This window comes from Epinephelus lanceolatus, chromosome 6 (assembly GCF_041903045.1).
Source record: "Epinephelus lanceolatus isolate andai-2023 chromosome 6, ASM4190304v1, whole genome shotgun sequence".
Classification (NCBI taxonomy): Eukaryota; Metazoa; Chordata; class Actinopteri; order Perciformes; family Serranidae; genus Epinephelus; species Epinephelus lanceolatus.
This window is the reverse complement of record NC_135739.1, coordinates 37,783,988-37,805,804: the sequence shown is the minus strand read 5'-3', so window position 1 is coordinate 37,805,804 and position 21,817 is coordinate 37,783,988. Positions and strand designations below refer to the sequence as shown.

The 21,817-nt window shown below is 39.8% G+C and overlaps 1 protein-coding gene across 2 annotated transcripts in view; it reads right to left on the bottom strand.

Moving 5' to 3' along the window:
• Nucleotides 1-12,132, bottom strand: part of dspb (desmoplakin b) — a 30,008-nt gene extending 17,876 nt beyond the window's left edge. For both annotated transcript variants that reach the window (XM_033621704.2, XM_078169040.1), the window contains exons 1-12: nucleotides 11,658-12,132; nucleotides 8,943-9,024; nucleotides 7,817-7,938; nucleotides 7,556-7,706; nucleotides 5,348-5,473; nucleotides 4,184-4,243; nucleotides 3,929-4,096; nucleotides 3,494-3,598; nucleotides 3,286-3,381; nucleotides 1,766-1,891; nucleotides 1,369-1,521; nucleotides 76-230 (exon numbers count right to left, since the gene is read on the bottom strand). In XM_033621704.2, coding sequence (XP_033477595.2) covers nucleotides 76-230; nucleotides 1,369-1,521; nucleotides 1,766-1,891; nucleotides 3,286-3,381; nucleotides 3,494-3,598; nucleotides 3,929-4,096; nucleotides 4,184-4,243; nucleotides 5,348-5,473; nucleotides 7,556-7,706; nucleotides 7,817-7,938; nucleotides 8,943-9,024; nucleotides 11,658-12,013 — 1,700 coding nt within the window. In that variant the 5' untranslated portion in view covers nucleotides 12,014-12,132. The remainder of the gene's footprint in view (nucleotides 1-75; nucleotides 231-1,368; nucleotides 1,522-1,765; nucleotides 1,892-3,285; nucleotides 3,382-3,493; nucleotides 3,599-3,928; nucleotides 4,097-4,183; nucleotides 4,244-5,347; nucleotides 5,474-7,555; nucleotides 7,707-7,816; nucleotides 7,939-8,942; nucleotides 9,025-11,657) is intronic.
• Between the last annotated feature and the right edge of the window lie 9,685 nt (nucleotides 12,133-21,817).

Below are 21,817 nucleotides of genomic sequence, written 5' to 3'. Positions count from 1 at the left end.
GACAAAATTCAAACCTTAACCTCACAACAACAACAAGGCTTCTTGTACCCAAAACAAACAATTAGTGCATCTTACTTGTTGGCCAGACTGATGCCGAGTGGGTTGGGTGGTGGTACAATCAGGCACACAGAGGGCACTGTCATATCCAGTCCTCCTGGGCCTGTAACTTCCCACTTACTGCGCTGACTGTTGTCCTTCAGGATTGCCTCATTGTCCTTACAGATCACCTTCTGTGAAGGCCAATGAAAATAAATGTCATCAATGAACTAGAATTACTGCCTCGCAGTTGTATGCCTCCGCGAACCTGTCAAGTTGCAGGTACACTTAACATCCATGTCTGTAAGAACAAGATTAGTGTCACAAATTCAGTGTCTGACAAAATGTCTCCCCTTCTGTTCCTGAGATATGACATGAGCAATGGCCAGAAAAGTGTTTTTTTTTTAAAACATTATGACTTTGACTTTGTGGATATAAAATGTCATCACTTCATCATTTTATCCTTGTAAACATTTGTGTGAAATTTTGCCATAATTAGCCTATGAATTCTTGAGTTATGGCCAAAAAGATGTTTTGAGGGCTTTGACCCTGACCACCAAATTCAAATCAATTCATCCTTGAATAAAACAGGACGTTTGTGGGGCGCCGGTGGCTTAGTGGTAGAGCAGGCACCCCATGCACAAGGCTGTTGCCGCAGCAGCCCGGGTTCGACTCCAGCCTGTGGTCCTTTGCTGCATGTCACTCCCTCTCTCTCTCCCCCTTTCACGCTTGTCTGTCCTATCCATTAAAGGCTAAAAAGCCCCAGAAAATTCACAAGAATGAGATGGATGCAAGGTCGTGGTGACCTTGACCTTTGACCACCAAAATCCAATCAGTTCATGCTTGACTCAAAGTGGATGTTTTTGCCAAATTAAAGGAAAAAAAAATCCATGAAGGCATTCTTCAGATATTGCTTTCACGAAAGTGAGACAGACAAAGCCACAGTGACCACCCAAAACTAATCAGTTCATCGTTAAGTCCAAATGGACATTTGTGCCAAGTTTGAAAAATTACTCTCAAGGCGGTCTTGACATACCCTGTTCACAGGAATGGGACAGACGGTCAACCTGAAAACATTATGCCAGGACCTGGCACAGAGGTGTAATATATACAAATAATCAAATCCAGCTCCACAATACAAGTCGTTTTACGATTTTTAAATATGATTATATAATTAATCTGAAAAATAGGAACACATTGGACAGTTCTTGATCTTAGAAGCATATATTTGAGAAAATAAGATTTAACTATTTCCTTGCAGACTACACCCTAAATAAATATAAATTCATTATCAGTGGTGCCTATATGTGGCATGGTCCTTAGAAAACTGACCTGGTCTTGTTTGAAGTCACACAGTGCTTTGACGATGACGGGGCTGCTGCGCTTCTCTTCAGGGTTTCTGGGTTTCAGCCTCACAATGTTCTTGGACTGGTTGACCAGATGTTGAACCTGCCTCTTGTTTTCCATTATCCTCTCCTTCTCCCTCTGAAGGTAATTGAAAAAAACAAAATCAATACCAATAATAATGCAGATCACTAAAAGTAATCATACACTGTAGCTGTTCTGTAGTTTATTCAAACAAAAAAAAAATCCAATTTTACAATGAAAAAAGGCTCAAATAAGAAGAATAAAATGGAGGATACACACAATAAATGAAAACAGTACAAAACAGCTAACCTTATGCCATTATATGAGAAATTTAAAACAAATAAGAGGCAGTTGTTTGTACCTCCAGACCCTTGAGTAGCTCCAGTAGGTCATTCAGTGAAGTGTTCTTGTCACAGGTAAACTTCCTGCGGACTGACTCATGTTCCTTCTGCAGGGTGGTGTACGTCTCATTGGCCTCTTTGAAGAACTGAGATATATAAAAAGAGATCAACAGGAATACATTATTTGGTTTCCCACAGTGTTAGTTTGTGGAAGCAGCCATGCTTTTCTTGACATTAGTCTGTTAACATCAGAAAAAAAAAATGAACACACTTTCATGAAATATACTATCAACATTTAGGGGGGAAAGCACAAGCCCTCATCACACAGAAAAATCCCTATATTTAATGAGCCAGGCAACTGCTGGGACAACCATATGGTAATTTCATTGATCACAAGAGATGAGTAGTGTTAGGATTCAGCTCAGCACATGACAGTGACTGACTGATCACGTCATATGTGCCCTTTGCATCCATTAAAGCCACTATGTGTAGAATCGCAATGTGAGGAGTTCAAGCTGGATCGGTGTGAGGGAAGCAGCATTCAATGTGCTGTCTGCCAAAGTGTCTTTTTTTGAAGCTATAAAATAAATAAATAAATTAAAAAAATTCTGTGCACTGCATTTAAAAAAATATATATTTAAAAAAATAAGTAGAGGGCACATTGGGACATGTGAGAAAAAAGTTCAGCACATAAAGTATAGGTGTGCAAGCAGTTCTAATGGACAAACACCGGGCTGAATCTTTTTTTTTGGAGGATTATTTTGTTTGCTTGTCACGTTTTTTGCCTTTATTCAATAGTCAAGATATAGAAAGTGGAGGCAGGAAACATGAGGAAAGAGAGGGGTACAGTATAAAAATGTTAACAGATGAAATCAAACCCTGGACATTACATTTTATGATACACAACTTTGAAATTTAATCATTAGCTAAACATGCATTTGACCCTTCATTTAGCTCCATTTGGTCTCCACAAACTCCTGAGGGGGAAAATCTGGCTCTTTCGCCGCAAAATGCACCACTGTAATCACCAGCTGGTTGCTAACTGTGTCTGTCTGCCACCTGGTGCTGTGCAGGTAGTGTTGAGTGAGTTTATCAGAGCTTATTTGCTGAAAACAGCTGCACTCTGCACCTGGAAATAACGCTAATGTCAATGAACTGGGATCATGTCCTATCGATTAAAGGCTAAAATGCCCCAAAAAATATCTCTAAAAAAAAAAAACAAAAACCAAAAAAAACCAGATTGTACTCACGTAGAGAAGAAAAAAAGAGACCAGCAATATTAAAACAAAGATGAGCGGCGCAATGTCTACACTAGTACGCACGGCTTCTGTGGTCAATGTAGAAGCCTCGTGCCGATCATAGTGGACACGCTCTGCTGTGGGCATGCTGCACCAGACGTGTCGCGCCGTATCCGTGCCCCATTGTCCCTTAACAATTCCCTCGGGGTTTGTCACTACGAGCAACTCCCCTCTTACATTACAAATAGTAACTCAAAAATATTAATTAAAATGGCTTTAAGTTTTATGTAGTGCCATGCTACCTGGCTGTAAGCTGCATTCTCCTTCAGGTGAACATCAATGCACTTGGTGATTTGCAGGAGCCAACTCCACTGGGTCTGCAGAGTGTCCTTGTAAGCCTGAAAAAAAAAAACAGAGACAAAAAAATAGAAAAATTAAAGATAAGGCTCCTACTTATAAATGCACGTAAACACTGTGTATTGGTGTGATGGTAAAGGGGTTGGTTCACACCTCGATCTTTTCTGAAGCTGGATGGTTGTTCTTCAGAAGGATGTCCACTTTGGCTTTCAGTTTATTCAGGTCCTTCTCTTTGTCCTCCAGGGCACTCATCAGTTGCTGTTACATAACAAGAGCTTCAGTAATCAGAGGGGACACAGAAAACACCAGAATGCAGCTGGAGGAACGCTCTGTGGCTCCACAGGTGGATGACTGACTGCAGCTGCCAAAATCTAATGCATCACAGATGATTGCTCCCTTATGTGATGCAGATTGGCTTCATGAAAAAGCATTAGTGTAATTTAGACACACAGGATTGCCAAGAATGTTAATCGACAAGAGAGACGCTCTTAAAAGATGAAATTAAATGTGGATTTCTGGAGCGTCAATACATCAAAATGAACACCAAGTGTCTCCTGGCTCTCACTAAACTTTTTATCTTTTACTAACCGAGTAGCTCTCCTGCTTCCGTGGGATGTACTGGTCGATGTTCTTGTCTCCCCAGTCAAACATCAGCTCCTCCTCCTCCCTGTCGTTCACCCACATGATCTCCTGGGATATCTCCTGAATGATCCGCTTCAGGTCTTGCAGCTGCTCGGTCCGATTAAACGACATTTGCTGGCAAGGGAGACGAGAGCATGTTTAGATACAACAATTTACTAGAAAATACTCAAGTCTTAGCGAGTATATTGTTTTTTCTTTCACCTGCAGGCTGTCCCATTCCTGATCCAGAGCGTGAAGATTCGGCTTGTCTCCTTTCTTCATCTGTAGGAAGAGAATTAACTTTAGTATCTTAAAATGACCTGGGGAGTTTGAAAGATGTGGGCGTTTACCAGTCAGGGTAACAAAAAGATGCTATTGTTGAAACACTGGAAATGTCAGATCCAGTGATTTTGGAGCTAAAAAATAAGGATATCATGATCGCTGGTGCTTCTGTTTTTATTATTCTTTCTTTAATCGGTCTTATGTTAGTCCCCTAGCCTCATATGAAACACTGACACTGGCTGTTGCTTTTAGAATAGATTTTAAGGTATTATTGATATCTTACAAAGCCCTGAGGCCTCCTTCCATGTAACTTATCTGATCTCTATTGCCCTATGTCCCTTCTCTCACCCTGAGATCGTCAGAAGCATCACTCCTTGTCATTCCAAGGGCCAGATTAATTCAAAAAGCGGACAGAGCCTTTGCAGTCAGAGTTCCTTGACTTTGGAATGACCTGCCTGAGAAGATCAGGGCTGCAAACTCTGTCTCATCTTTTAATACACTTTTAATAACCACCTTTTTCAGAATTGCTCTTCAGTGAATTCACTTGTGTTTTATGACTTTCCCTGTGTTTTACTATGTGCCTGGTTTTTGGCTCGTAGTTTGTTTTATTCTCTCAATGATTGTAAATGTGTTGTTATTGTGAAGCACTCTGTTTTGAAAGTTCCTTTATTAATAGAATTTATTATTACTATTATTATTAGTATTATTACTATTATTATACATACTAGATCACTGAAGTTCAAATACTATATCAACTAATACCCCTTTAAGTGTTTTCTCTAGTGTATGTATATATAAAATGATTTGATATTTGAGGATTTCTGAACAATCTGAGTCTATTTTTCATTATTTATCCTGTTCCTTATGCCAAAAAAAAAAAATTAATGACATACCAAATGATTATCTGTCCTTGTGTTTTGAGATCAAATCTAGATCCATTTAATTACAATTTGTCTTTTATTAAGAATTGAATAGAATTTACAGTAGAGCCTTCTGGGGAGTTACATTATGTGCTCTCTCACAAATTATGTGGGACTTCTGTTGCAACATCACTACATGTGCTTTCAGCCCAGCAGTAATGCTTAATGTGCAGACTGAACCCACCAGGTCATCTTTGGCTCGCTCAACCTCGGCACTCCTCTGGATGGAGCTGTGAAACCTCTGGTGGCTGACGAGCTGCTGATCGATGGCTGCAGGATCGTCTCCCCAGGATGCAGTTTCAATCAGACGCTGAAACACAAAAATGATAATTGATCAGCAGAAACACACAATAAGAATAATGGTGCAGCTGACAGTGTTTACATTAGGATCATTTTGAGGCAGGTCAGAGAGGGAGTTTTAAGGGTTTTTACAAACATTTGCATGATATGCACTAAATGTCACCAGCAGGTGGTGGCAGAGATGGATGGAAGTTGGATCAGGGGATGTTTTTTTTTCTGTCTGTAAATTTATGAGCCTCGTCAGAAAAAAACATCTCTGAAATCTACCACAGGAAAAATTGGTCTGAGAATTAAAGACAAAACCTTCTTTTAATGTGTATTCCCCTGCAGTGCTTCCCAAAAATTCTTGCACATCCTCTTGTGTGTTCTTGTTTGTCTTTAAATTCCTCATAAATTCATTATTTTTCATTTTAAATTTAATTGCTTACAAGCAATGTCACTTCAATCCAGTGTGTGTTACAACACACAGCACAGGAATGCTTTTATGTCCAAACTCTGTATGAACAGTATCCTGGTTTAATGAGACCTGTCAGTCAGTTCCCTGACACTGTTTCCTCCTTTTTCTTAAAGTGACACCACACAAAGATCTTTTTATGACCTTGAATAGCCTTACAAAAGTAGCTGTAAAGATAGACATTTTAAGGCATCAAGCTACAGTAATCACATTGTTCTTTTTGCAATAACTGTGTTTTCATTTCTTGAGGTTTGTTTGCAGATTTTATCAATGCATATGATGGATTTTTGAATGCAAATTGCGAATGAGACTAATTTTATTGATAAAGAAACGATTATTCTGGAGGCTCGTTCAATGTCTCAACAGGTAAACACTTTTTTTAATTAAAGGAACAATCCACAAAAAATGTAAACAAAATTGTCATCATCATCGACCAATAAAATGACAAAACTAAATCTGAGTTTTAAAAGTTTTATCATCAAATCCTTCATCAATAATGAATAATCAATCTCTCCAACTACACACGTAAGTTTACTGTACCATCAATATGTACTATATGTAATATATAGGCCTACTGTATGGTCAAAAAATACACAAATGACTCAATGGACTCATGGGGGCCCCTCTGCATGAAGTCATTTTTAATGACTTTGGATTTCTTGTCAAAGGGTTTCTTCATAATTGTGATATCCCAGCCCAAAAAGTCCTACAAAAAATAGTAAAACTAGGGGAATAGCCTAAACATTCACTTTGAAGATGTCATGAGAAAAAAAAACATCATGAAACATCTTAAGAAAGTGTTTCCATCCCCTCCGTTTGTCCACAGGACTGCAGATGTGTTAAGTGAACTAGGCAATTTGGGCTCCTCAGTTCTGTGGGGAGAAAGAACATCATGTTGTACCTGCCTACAGGGGGTAGTAGGGCCTTTTATGCATCTGGGCCCAGGGGCCCATTGTGTCATAATCCACCTATGACATGGCAATTAATCAGGTTCAAGCTCATTTTAGGTGTTTAATTTAGAACTTAATGCCAGATATTTCCACACTTGAAGTAAGGGTCTGCCATATCATCTCGTTCAAGATAGTACCGGTAGTACTTATATGTGAATGTGCAATACTTATCATAGCATAACAGCCTGTCACAAGTTACAGCCTGATAATGAGAGAAGAAATGGTAGAGCATAAAGGTCCAAGTGGGGGGAAAAAACAACTCAATCATTTAAGATTTTTGCTAAAAGAGAAAATCGCAAGGGTACATTTTTTTGGATTTGGGAGCTGTTTAAATGTGTAATTTGTGGTAGATTTTACTTTGTTGAAGTATTATTATTATATACAGAATCTGAATCTCTCTCTGAGTTACTGCTGTTGTTTATAAACTAAAGAAATGAGAGATCATTTTTTGTTTGGTTTTTACTGAATATTTGGAGGCAGACTGTTAGGTTGACATGTAAAACTATATCATTTATTTTCTTGCAATTCTATGTTCTTAAATTAATACCTTGAAATATTTCAATATTATTTTAGGGCTATATCGCTCACCCCTAACTTGAAGCCATGTTTTTAGTCGTCTTCCAGATTTATTATCTGACATCAAGTGCAATGTGTGTGTGTGTGTGTGTGTGTCTGTGTGTACGCACACCTTTTGCTGTGCAATCCAGCCCATAGCGTCTTGGAAGCTCCTTCCGCCCTCCTCCCAACCTCCAGTGCTCCCTCTGGTGCTCCTCCTCCTGCGCATGCTGCCTGTCATGGCCAAGTGTACGCCCTTCAGCTGGTCTTTACAAATCTCCAAACTACGGATTAGCAAGAGAAAAAGAAAATTGGCAAGACTTGCATGTCACAGACAGAAATGTTTTAAAAGTGAAATCACAAGCAAAGACAGAAAGGGAGGAATCCTTCTTACGTCCTGACTACGTTTTCATTGGGCTGTCCCATTTGTCTCAGGTCCATCGCGCAGCCCTTCAGCTGCTCAATGGTCTCTTTGGCCTTCGCCATGTTGCGCTCTGCATCACCCGAGGCACTGCCCTGCATGGCATAAAATAAAACATTGAGGGTATGTACAAAACCACTCTGCAAGAACAGAAACATACATCCATACATTTTCCAGTAAAAAGTTTCTGTCGATGATGAAATGTGGGAAAAATTTGGGATTTTTCTGTTTGTAAATTGAGAAAGAACCAAAAACTGTTTTGACACTTTTATCCAATTTATTTCATGTCTACCAAACGAAAGTATCTCATAGTGCGTTTCTTCTTTTCTTGGGGTTTCTTTTTTGGTCCTATGCACGTGTCATTAAAAATGTATCATGCAAAAACATTGTTAATATTTTTAACTGGTGTTTTTTTTAAACATATGACATAGAGCCAACACTTCGTCTTTGTTTCTTATAACAAATGCAGCACTTTTACTTTACACTCAATTTGTCAGTTCTGTGTTGATATGCCAAAACTGTCAAAATCCCAGGGAAAAAAACCAAGACCTTGAAAATTGATAATTTCATGACTTAAAAAAAGAAAAGTAATAGAGGCAAAATTCAGTATTTGACGCATTTCATATGATGAGTCAAACGTTTTGCACTTCCGGTAAACTCTTTAGAAAGACAAATAATTCACTAGAAGTTGGCAAACATGAAGCTGAGGGGGCGTGTGTGCGTGTGCGCCTAGATGTTTGCAGACTCACTCTGACAATGTAAAGCTGTAATGGATTCATTGACGGTTGAAATGTCGCTGAAGGGGCTTTGGCTCCAAAAAACAGATCCACCACAGAGATAAACAAAATGCTCTCATTATCAGCCTGGTTCTGTTACATCTTCTGACTGTCACATTCATCAAGTTACTCAATTTACGACCAAACCACATTTCTGTCATTCTCTTTGCATCTTGTACCAACAGAAGTGAAGCTGCAACACAATGCTTTTTCTTTTTGAAATAAAAACCTGCAGAATGAGCTCTGACCCAGACAGGCTTTTATCTGCACTACTGAAGGAAAAGAGCCAGTAAGTGAGGTTAAAAAAACAAAGTATGACTCACAGACTGAAGGGCGTATTCGGCTTTCTTCAGGTACTCCTGGCACTGGCTCTGCAGGATCATGGCCCTCTGGTGGATGGAACCACTGCAGGGGACAGCAGAGTAAACATCAGGTTCTTTACATAATAATCTTCAGCTGCATTATTTGTATTAAATGCATATCCAACGCAATATTACAGTTAAAGCCATCAGATCACAACCTCTCTACTGTGTGATGTAATGAGTTGTACGCAGTTTCACAAATGGCTGATTTTCTCCTCTCAAATTGTTTCATTAGAATTTTTCTGTCAGTCAGTATTTCACAAAAAAGTTCAATTTAGTCAATATCATTTTGTGCGGCAGACTTGTGGTTTCTTCTTCTCTTGTGACCAGGTGTGCACCAGACAAATGTTTGGGGCACCCCGCCAAAAAAAAAAAAAAAAAAAGGAGGGAAGGAGCCCCCCACAGCCAATCCCATTAACACATTTTGCAATGACAACTCTAAACCCTCTTAAACCTCCCATAAAGGCATTATACAGTGTGCTGCTGCCCCCCCTCCCCAGGAAAGGGAAACTCCCCACTAGGTGGGGCCCCTTCTAGCTTCTAGGATCACCACTGCTCATAACCCCTCAGATTTATTCTGTGGGAAGCACTAATTGAGGGCACAGAGTGAATGAATGTCCTGTCCTGTGTGTCACATACAGCATTGCATGTCTTTGAAAAAACACTTCAGCTTTGGGGTCACTTTCTTTCCTAACAATTTCCTGTACGGATGTTTATCCAACTAAAAATGTCTTGGGAGTTCTTCCGCAAAGGTGCATGTAATTAGGCACTAATAACAGAATAAAAATACACATGATACAGTTGATTGTGTCCCACAAAAAGTGATAAAATTGTGTATTATTAAACATTTGGAATAGTTGTTTAATTTTATTTGTTTTTACATTTGCTAACTTCACAAGCATAGAAAAGAAGGCAAGATGGACTATTTAACAAGTCTTTACTTGGAGATCTATAAGACATTATGTTGTAACTTCATATGCTTCGGTCAGGAACGTCAGGAATATCTAATCATGTAAATATAACTGCTATTCTTTTGGTCTGAACACGATGTTAAAATGTGCATTTGTGCATTACTACACAGTAGTAAAATTGTCATTATCATCATCATCATCATCATCATCATTATATGCAGTAGTTACACTGAAAACATAGAAGGTTAGGTTGGCGTCTCTGCCTGAGGGCATTTACTGGATTTTTAAGGCTGATGGGTTTTGATATTTGAAACTCGATAATAACAGATATCATTATATAAGTCAATATCATTTTTCTTACATAAATGTGAAATAAAAAAACATTTCTGAAAAGGATCTTTTATCAAAAAGGTTAATGTTTCTGAACAAATCAAACATACGGGTGGCATTTCTGTGCTGCAGCGTGTGCCAATAACATATCTTGCAAAACTTCCCCAGAACTAACACACACTTCCACAAAACAAAAAGGTGCTGGATGAAAAAATGGAAAGAGATCAGAACATCTGCATGCTACTATTATGTAAGTTTTTGACCTCAAAGACCTTTGTCAGTGCATGAGGATAATGACATAGCTGCCATAAGCTAATATCGGCTGATACATGGGCCCAGCTGATTTATCCATGTAGTTCTAATCATTACAAAATAATAGTGTGACTTTTTCCTTTGAAAAGCCTTAACTCTGTTTTTTCTCTGATTTCACTATAATCAGAAGACCTTAACAAATACCTGCTAATAAATATCAGAATCTACATTACATGAAATTTAAGACGATGATTGGACCCGGATATTAATCAACATCTTTTATCGTGTCAAACATCTTGTGATCATGTTGACCACATGCTCTCTGCCCTTTTCTACAGTAGGCTACCACAGTGACATATTTACCCTGTGGATGACAGTATGGAAGGTCTAAACTTGACACATATGTTTCTGCAAGAAGTGAGTGTTAAGCAGTTGCAGAGGACGGGCCTTGGCAGTTCAGTGTGAGCTATAAATCAAACTCAGTGTCTCCCTCCAGGGTGGGAAGCTGCTGTGCAAAGAGGAAGCTGAAGTACAGTTTAAAAAATCTGCAAAACACATCAGCTTTAATAAGACCTCATTTCAACTTTGACACATTGATTCCAGTGCAGCCTTGTTTTGTTATCACTGTGTATTATTAATGATGAGATAAAAGAGTCAGGTGACGTGGTGACTCCTTCACCAAACAAACTATGCATGCACAGCAGCCAAATTCGTTTCAAACTTTGTATGCAACCTTTCAGCTTGAATGGGGACTGGAGACAACCACTTTATGGAGCATTATGTCATGAGGCACAGCTCCTAAACTGATGTAAATGTCAGGTTATTTCAGAGATCAGAGCTGTGACATTTGCAGAGGAAGAGCACTTTCCTGTAATCAGGATCCCTGCAAATGTTATCATGCGTTTGGTTGGTAAATTTGATGTCTGAGCCGCAAATACCAGAGCTTTTATTCAGCTCAAGGACCATTGTGCCTGCTCAGCGTGTGCAGGGGCGAAATGAATACTGGGATTAAACAAGCTGTCATGGTTAATATTTGATAGCAACCAGCCTTTCAGACTGGCGTGCATCCTCCCTACAGAGAGGGCAACAACATGTCCGTCTGGTTCAAGCGGGGGCAACAAGTGGCTGCCAGGAGAGCGCAGATTTAACAGTTGTAAAAATTAACCAGAAACTCAGTTCATACCTTATTCCGCCTCCCATGCCGCCCGACATTCCGCTCACCATTCCGCCTCCCATTCCGCTCGACATTCCGCTCACCATTCCGCCTCCCATTCCGCTCGACATTCCGCTCATCATGCCGCCCGACATTCCGCTCACCACCATGCCGCCTGGCATTCCGCTCATCATACCGCCCGACATTCCGCCTGCCATCCCGCCCGTGGAGGACCTTGAAAAGGAGTAGGTGTTGTATCCGTCCATGTAGGGGTCGTATCCATTACCGCCTCCGTGCAGGACTTCGCTCCGTGCGTAATACGTCCCCCCGCCAGTCAAGTCGCCTTTGGACCTGTCCAGGCCCTTCTGAGACCCGTATTGACTCATTGTGACACGGAGACGGTAGCCGAAGCTACTCCGTGGAAGCTACCGGGGCAAACTCAGCAGGCAGGTAGGGTGTCTCTCCCTGTCCACCTGTTCTCCGCGGTCCCTCCGGAGCAGACTGCAAACAAACTGTAGGGGAGGATCGTTTTTGGAGGCTGGTGACCACACCTCTTTGCCTCTCCCCAACCTGCTGAGCCAAAAACTTTCCTCCCTGCGCCACTCCCCTGCTAACTCAGCTGGAGGCAGAGTGTGTGTTTGTGCTGATGTCTGTCTATCTTTGTGGGGACCAACGTCACTTTCAGACAAGTGAGGCCATCTTTGAAAAGTTTTTTTTTTTTTTTTTTTAAAAAGGACAGTAAATAGGCTACATTTGTGATAGTGTGGGGGTTAAGTATTTTTTAAAAGTTACTTAAACAAAATAGTGGGGACAGTTTTTTGACACTTTTTCAAAGTAATACATTGTGCAAAGTGAGGACAGTGAAAAGTGACCAGTGAGAACATTGTCTGGTCCTGACTGCTTCAAAGAGCTGTTTGAGAGTTGCTTTTAAGGTTCAAATAAGGATTATATTAGTGTTAAGGTGTGGTAGGGCAGCAGTAACAGTGGTTAAGGTTTGAGTTAGGACCTGGAATGCATCGTTCTGCCTGCTGCTGCTAAACTCTTGAGCTCATCACTTGTTACTTTACCTTAATATATATTAGGCTATCTTTACTTTTATATAGGCTGAACTTATCATTATGCATCTACATTTTCTACATTCCTGTTACATTTAGTTGTCATTTGCAATTACTGTCTAATTCATAGTACTGTATTTAATAATTTATCTATATAGGCCTATTATCCTTTATTTTAACTTGCACTTTTTATGTGTGTGTGATTTTATTTTTATTTTTTTACATATTTAATGAGCATTGTTGGCAGGGGCCTGCTTCTCTGTTATTGTTGTGTGTATGATAAAATAAATAACTTTATTTATAAAATCATAGTTATATTATTAATAATATATTAATTATATCTTTTAAATGTTACATTTAAAATGTCTAAAATGAAATTATACATATAACTTGCATGCTATTTCTTACTTATTTTTGATTTCTTGAAACACCTTGTATCATGTGCACTCTGCAGTAGCTGGATTGCTGACAGCTGTAAAGGTCAAAGAGCTTCAAGATAAACTGCTGCAATGACAGATGATGCATCCACCTGAGCAGGCGTTGCATCGCCTGACCCGACCAGTAGAAATTCAATTAGAAACAACCAAATTATGTTTGTCCTCTCCTCAAACTTTTACTCTACACGACCTCATCATACACTGTTTCTGTTGATTTTAATGGAGAAAAGAACTCTCTCACATACACATAAACACACACACACACACACGCACACACTACTTAAACACTTGCCTCCAGCCAATGGGTGGGACTCACAGGAAAAACAAGTTGAACAGCTGTTCTTGATGACAGTAACGTTGGTTGAATTTTATTACCACAGTTTGAAGACTGTTCAAGTAATAATAAATGAAAAAAGATGAAGGTATACAAACAGTCCTGATTTACAGATCAATGCTTTATTCATGTCTCACTTTTTTGTTTGCACTTATTTGTTATATATGTTTTGTGCTGATTTACAATTATAATATAGGACTCTCAGGTGTGTTTTTTGCATATGTGCTCACTGAAGGTGTCTTTGTTCATATAAATCTGCCAAATGTTCCTGAATTTACCATCATGAAATAGCAGCACTGTGAGTTTGTCTCATGGCAGGGAACTAAAACTTTTCCTAACTTTGCAAATGCACGCAGTGAGCTTCAGTGCAAGTCCATCCATCCATCTGCAGACCCACTCACCTTTTGTGTTTTGTTAATGTAAGCGGTACAAATCCATCATTAAATGATTGAATTGTCATTTAACAGCTGTGTAGTTTGAACAGAGATCTCATCAGAGACCATCATGCGATGACATCATTCCAGCTGCAATACAGTGGTCTGCATCTTAAAACAAATTGCTGGTCAGGGGGATAAAAGTGGGGGGCCAGTTGCCCCTTTTGTTCTTCCTACCCCCCTACCTCTGGCCCCCTTGCTCGGACCACACCCATCTTTGAACTTGACTTTCATTTTGATATCAACTTAACACCTGTAAGTTTTGTGACTGCATCTTGCACATTTCTGACGCTATCACATTGACAAATCTGTCCACCATCAGACAGACAGACAGACAGACATATAAACACCTGGCAAAATCCTCACAGCGGCTTGTGTGGTATTTTCCATTGATGGTGTCACCAGGTTCACATTTTGCCATGCTGACACACACAAACACACACACTCTCACAAGGTGAAAACAATACCAGCTATCATGACATTGTCACGGCTAATAAAGATTACTTTAATTGTTTGAGCTGCAGTCTTTGTTTGTGTGCAGGAACTGTGACCTTTTTACACAGTTTGAAATGAGATGGCAGAGTGGAAAGTCTCAGGCAAACAGTGCTGAGAAAATTGTTAAGTTGTCAAATATAAAACCACCATAGACTCCGAGTGTGAAATATGAAGCACACACATGCATGCGCACACACACACACACACACACACACACACACACACATTCACAGGCTCACTCCCTAAGTCTTCACTCAGCAGATGCAAATCTCTATCTTAATTTCCTTTAATTTCACAGCATTGACAGCACAAAAAGGAATTTCTGTGGGCGGCGGTAACAATGATCTGGGAATGGCAACTCTGGTCAGTCCACCACTTTCTAAAATATCTCAACAACTACTGGATGGATTGCCTTGAAACTTGTTACACACATTCATGTTCTACACAGAATCAGTCGTAATAATTTTAGTGAGCATCTGTCTTTTCCTCGAGCTCCATCGCCAGGTCAACTTTTAATTTGGCCAATACTTTGATAACAAGATACCTGCAAAACTAATCACTTGCATCATTGTAAACTGTACATTGCGCTGAGGGCTAACTAGTCAATATTAGTGTGCTAACACAGCAAAGTAAGATGTCAAACGTTACACCTGCTGAACATCAGCATGTTAGCATTATCACCGTGACCATGATACCATGCTGATGTGCCAAAGCACAGCTCCACAGAGCTACAAGCATGGTTGTAGACTCTTGGTTTTGTTTTCATTTGACCTTTTGACATTTTTTTTTTCTTCTCGTTTTGTTTTGTTTTCCACTAAAACAGCAGCACACATTGCACAGAATTAACAATTTACTGAAGGAAGAAGTGCAAAGAGAGGCAAAAAAGTCAGAGCACACAGATGTACACATGATAATGAATCCAGATGGTGTATTTGCTGTTTTTGAGTCAAGACTGATCATGTCCTACACCTTACAAGAATGCCTTGGCACAGAAGCAGTGCTCCTGCAGGCCATTATTTCCCTCAGACTTTGACCTGATATGGTCCAGTAAAGCACAAAGAATAATGATAATAATAGTAACAGAAAATAACAAAATGTTTGCCAAGAGCTTGAGCTGAGACCCTGCAGTTCAAGGACAGCTGCCCTACACTACTCTGCCACCCAATAAACTCTGCAGCTATTGAGGAATGTAGCATGTGTGTGTTTGTTTGTAACAGTGTGGGATTTGGAGTTATGTGTATAATCATGCAAGAGTGAAAGTACGAGAGAGAAGAGAACAGGAATTGGTATTTTACAGTGTTAGCCGTTTATGATTAATTGCAAAAAGTTGTTTTGCATTCACATAATTGCAGACTTGGTTTGGATGAGTGGGTGCAGAAGAATTTTACCCATCATATTCTGGGATATGACGATTGAATCCAGAAGCTCTGTGCTTTTATTACTATCAACTTAGTCTTGGAGCTTTCGTGTGCTTGCTATGAGTGATTCATGGAGATAATAAGCTGCCCTAACATTTTTCTCAGGGAAAAAAATGGTCCCACCTTACCATCATGTTATTCCCCGTGGCAAATGACATTCAAGAACACGCCTTTGCCTGTACCTTAACTCACACAGGTACACACCTTTTGCCAAAACAGCATTCCAGCACTGGTCGTTGTTGTTTTTTTCTTTTTAAAAAGGCTACACTTTTTGTACTTGAAATGAGGTATTGAACATGAATTATGAATTTGCATGAACATGTTTTAGTGGGTTAACTAGACTTCAGGGGAAACATACAATAAAGACAAAAAAGAATATTGTTATAGTATTGTGCACATTTCATCTGGTGCACAAAAGCCCTTTTAAAACTAATCATTGAATTCAACACATTTACATTTTTTGTCCTCTGGCTGAATGAGTTAAATCATTTTTAGGGTGTGTATCTGAGGCGTAGTCCCAGTGGCCCCACCCTCTCCCATCTCCTTTCATTCCTGATCACTACAGACAGGATAAGGCTTGCACACGTTAATAGGTTTTTTTAAAACATGCCTGTCATATTGAAGGGAGCGTGACAGTGTGTGTGTGCATAAGTTTGAATGGCTCAGGGACAGGAAATGAAAATATTGTGGTGCATTAAAAATCTTAAAAAAACAGGTAAATGAGGTTGTTTAAATCCGGATCATGTACAAGATCAGGAATTTCCTGCAAGCCTCGGATTTGAGAAAGCCATTCATGTCTTCATATCTTGTTATTTTTCTCACTTTTAACTGATTTAAAATGCCACAGCAGGATTATTTAGTCAATAAGGTGGGTGTGGAGTTATTCTGCCAGTTCTTGTCAGTGTGGCTCACTGTTACTTGTAGAGGTGAATTTAAAATGAAACTGTTTGTCTATAAAGCACTGCATGATCTTGCCCACACATTTCCGAGCTTTCTCAATAGCTGCACCAAAATGAAGGACTTCTACCTCCTTTATATTTCGTTAGCTCACTACATTGATGTCTTTATGGCACCTCTAATCAATATTCTCACCAGAGTAAACATGTATGTTTCTGCAAACCACAGATGTTACATTTGTTCAAGATAAGTAACAGTTCCAGCAATGTCATGTGTGTGGTGACAAAACTGGGTGTTTTTATTTTTTAAAGATTATTTTTTGGGGCTTTTTGCCTTTAATGGACAGGACAGATTGAAATTGGGTGAGAGAGAGAGAGTGGGGGTTGACAAGCAGCAAAGGGTTGCAAGCCGGAGTTGAACCTGTGACCGCTGCAGTGAGGCATCGCCTCTGCACATGGGGCGCCAGCACTATCCACTACTCTACCGATGCCCCAAAACTGGGTATTTTTTAACAAGATGTCAGATCATTACCAGCCTTTTTTTTTTTGCTGATGAAACCAAGTACTTTTAATGTGACAGAAGGACATTTCCAGCCTTGTTTGTGATGATCAAAGCAGGTATTTTTATTGAGATGTCAGGACATTTCCAGCTGTTTCTTTTGGCGACAAAACCAGGTTTACTTTAACAAGACATCAGGATATTTCCAGCTCTGCTTGTGGTGCCCTAATGGGTATTTTTAGTGAGATGTCGGGGCATTTCCAGCCCTTTTTTTGAGCGGGTATTTATGGTGTTTATAGTGTAACTTTGTTTCCTGCTGCATGTATATATATTTCTGTCTGACACTATCCTGTAATGGTTCCCAAACTGGGGGTCAGGACCCCCTAAGGTGTTCTAGCAAAATGACTGAAGGGATAACAACAGAAAAGGTATGTCTACAACACAATAAAAAGTTTATTCTATTCTGAGCATATAGTTTTACCACTTCAGGTCTAAAATTTTCCTTTAAACAAAACAATCTGGGAAGAAAGAAATTGCTCATCACTCACGCTGACAGGCACATAAAGTAGATTAGATCAACAATGCCTCGTATAGGCTACGTAGGGGAATTTGTTTAACCTATAGCTTAAAGGAACACTTAATCCTTTTGGTTTAACGTAAAAATGTACAGTCAGCAAATTTGGAGAGACTGTTTTCACTGGCAGCAGCGATATTCAGTAAAAAAAAAAAAAAAGTTGATATGAAGGCGACTGTAGCATCACAGGGGTCAATTAAGGTCAGCCTCAGAGTTGTGTGCATGCTTTAGAACCATATTACACATAGACAATGTAACTGAGTACGCAGGTACTTGTCCTCCTTGAGCCCTTATAACTTTTCAGATTAATTTGAATAATAATCAAACGCCTTGCAATCGCCTCCAACTTGGCTATTGCAAGGCGTTTGAATAATAATCAAACGCCTTGCAATCGCCTCCAACTTGGCTTGGTCTCACAGGTGAGCTGAGGGGAAACTCCTGGGAGAATACAGGTACCACACCCATCAACACACCCATGATTGGCTGGAATCAAGGGAGGAGTGCTCTTTATTACAGTAATCCTACTATCAAATGAAACCCCTTCTTCCAAGACACACACACACACACACGCACTTTTACACACGTTAACGGTGCTGTGCTGAGTCAGACCGCATCGCTGCATGTACAGACAGCTCATCTCTTTCACGTTGACACTCTGTAAGAGGAGGAGTGTTTTAATTGGTTGTTTTGTTATTTTTTCAGTCTGAGGGGTTTGTCTAATCTTGTCTGGTCCTTGACATCTTAAGCCAGCATGTGTGTGTGCGCCTGTGTGTGTGTGGGTGTGTGTGTGTGTGTGAGTGAAGGGAAAGTTTTCTGTCATTAACGAAAGGATTAAAGACGATGATGAGTAATGATAATTACTGGTGTTCAGGGTGCGGCTGTTTGTCTGGCATTGTTTTTCGGATTCAAAGATATTAAAGGAAACCAGGAATATGAAGAAAACCACCTTGAAGACTAGATTCCATTGTTTGGTTGAGACCTGCTTCACATTGACATAGAGTCACTTCAGTACTGTTATAGACTTTCACATTTTCACTGCATTTAGCTCAGAGTTCGAGACATCTTTTGATCTGCTGATCACCAAATTGCCTGCTGGGATGGAACTTGGTGATTACGATAAAAGACAGACGTGGTTGTTTCAGTTCACACGCTTAAGCCAAAAGGAAAGGCAAATATCTGTCAAGATTATTACTACTTTGTTGATGTAAGAGTTCACATAATGAACAGAAAGCAGAGCCGGTTATGCACTGATGTTTGGGCGCGGTCCTGCAGCCTCTTCTCTGCTCAACGCCCTCAGGGATAATGGCCTGTACAGGTAACATTCATGCCTGCACCCATATGAGCAGGTGGTGCAGAGAGGGCAAATGCACATTTAAAAGAAATTATGTCCATAGATGAGGAATAGCAATCAGCAGGTTTGAAGGAATGTCTAAATGTTCAGGAGGCCACAAAATTCCTGTATGATGTTTTATCCTCTGGTCAGAATAAAAATAAGAATAAACTCTATTAAAAATAAAATCATTAGCTTTTTAAATTGCTTTTGTACGAGACTGTGCCTTTCAAATAAACGCATATTGAACCCTAATATTTTGCAATCCCTTATCAGATCTATTTAGGTCCATCTTTCAAAAATTTAAAGCAGCAAACTCAAACATTAACATAAAAACAGTTTACATATCTACTTTATCTGAATGACTATTCAAATGTCTTTTGCAACACTCATTGCTAGTGCAAGCAAAAAGAGAAAGTGAGATAAAAGAATATTTTGACTCTGAACTTAATGAGTTTGGGTATTTTTATCAGCTTGGAAATGGATCTAAAATCCAACCGGCTATTGGAACCAAAAACTAGAAGCGACAGGGGGGCTGAGACAGACGGGGATGTGAAACTAATTCCCAATTTGCTTCATAAAAAAGATTTTAAAAAGGAAGAAAAAAAAAAACACAAAAAGACAAACAGCACTTACAGCTACAAAGACATGCATTGCCTTCCGCTGGCACAAAATGTCCAAAGCTTGTGCGAAGTGTCCTTTATATGCATTTCGTTTATATATATATATTTTTTTTTTACTTATTGAAACTGATTTTGCCTATCTCATTTCAATTCCATTAGTATACACCGACTCTATTTGCACAAACTTTGAATGTTCTGATACTGACTCTGTGGAGGTTAGGGTGGAGCTGAGTATGTAACAACCAGAAACCAAAAAACACATGCACACACACACACACACACACACACACACACACACAAATAGACCTATAAAGGGACGAGTCAGGGCTTTTATTCCAGAGGGTTTGACAGCCGTAAATTTTTAATGGAGCACACTGAATCATAGGAGTAAAGAGAAAGGATGAGCTCTTATTCTTGTTTTTGCACCTGTGCAGGTGTGTGTATGTGTGTGAGTGTGAGTGTGAGTGTGAGTGAGTGAGTAAGTGAGAGAGAGAGAGTGAGAGAGCATATAAGGGAGGATAACAAAAGACAAGACTCATTCATCGCCTCAGGGACTTTGCATCAAAGGTGAAAGAGGTGACTGTGCAGGGAAATGGTGAGAACTAGGGGAAGGTCTGTGCTCAGTTTCAACATGGCTGCCCGCATCTCCCATGATTTTATATTAGTGTTGATCTTGCACCTTAACAGTACATCTAAAGATACTGTCTATCTGTGGGAGCTGTTACAAACAAGAATATACAATATGTGTCCACTGTGTGTGGCGCTGTGTGGTTTCATACAGTACGACAGGAGAGCAGGCTGCTGCAGCTCACTGATCCTATAACACAAGTGTACCTGTGCAGCAGGGCGACATGGATATGCCTCTTGGGGGTGTGGAGACACAGCCGGGAAAGGGGTGAATGGGAGGGAGGGGCCAACAGAAAGTCATCACATGACACCTGAACCAATCTGGGTCACTGGTCTCATGGAGACAGACGATGCTGCTCCACCTCCTCAGGTACAGAGGATTTCTTTCACCTGTCAATAAAGCACAGATTATCTCAAATGTTACTTTTTTTGGAAGACTTAAAGGAGCACGGTGGTGTTTTTGCATGTCTGAGTCTATTCACTACTAATCATGTTTATGTTGCATGTCTGTTTTCCGAAGCATGACGTGTTCAACAGTTAGATCCATTCCTAACACATAGACATGAGAGCAGTATTGGTCTTCTGATCTAACTCTTGGAAATAAAGTGAATACATTTCCCTAAGTATAGATCTGCAGCCAGAGGTAATTAGCTTAGCTTAGCATAAATACAGGTAAGGTAATACCGGTAAGGTAAGACAACACGTTTACATGTCGTTTTCTATATGTTCTCTGACATTTATCCTAACGATATGAGGAGGTCTTTGTGGAAAAAAACCTTGTTTAGTGGACTAACTTTGCATTTGAAGTATGCCCTTTCACTTACCTTTTAACAGGTCTGATGCTACTATGTGCCCCGGCTGTATCTAGGCTAACGGCTAACATGCTAACTATTACTTTTATGTCACTAGTCACTTGAAACAAATTTAGGACGATAGAAGACAGGTTGAAATAAACCGAAATTTCCCTGTAATAGAAAATAAGCTTGGGCAGTATCATGGTATACCAGGGTTTAAGAAATCCTGACGGTCTGATTTTCAATACTGTCACACAGTGCTGTACACAAATACCGTCATATACCATATACCCTGGTGAGAGGTATGATGGTATAAAAAATCAGACACCACCTGAGCCAAATGGACAACAGTGTATCCTCCTGCCCAGTGTTTCTATTGTGTCTCTGCTGGTTGCCTCCTAGAAGTCCCTGCACCAAACTTAGTTCACCAAGAAATACTTACGGCATGTGTTCGTAGGTGTTATTTCTGCAAGTGTTTTACATAATACCATTTTACTGACAGTCCACTGCACACACAAACAGAAAGAGGAGAGAAAAACAGAGGTTGCAGCAGCCTTTAAAGTAAACCAACCGATTAGTCTTGACTGAATGTAGCTTAATGAAAGATGCCCAGCAGGTGGCGCTGAAAGACAACCCAACTCAACAACTGCCTTTTTTTTTTTTTTTAATAGCAT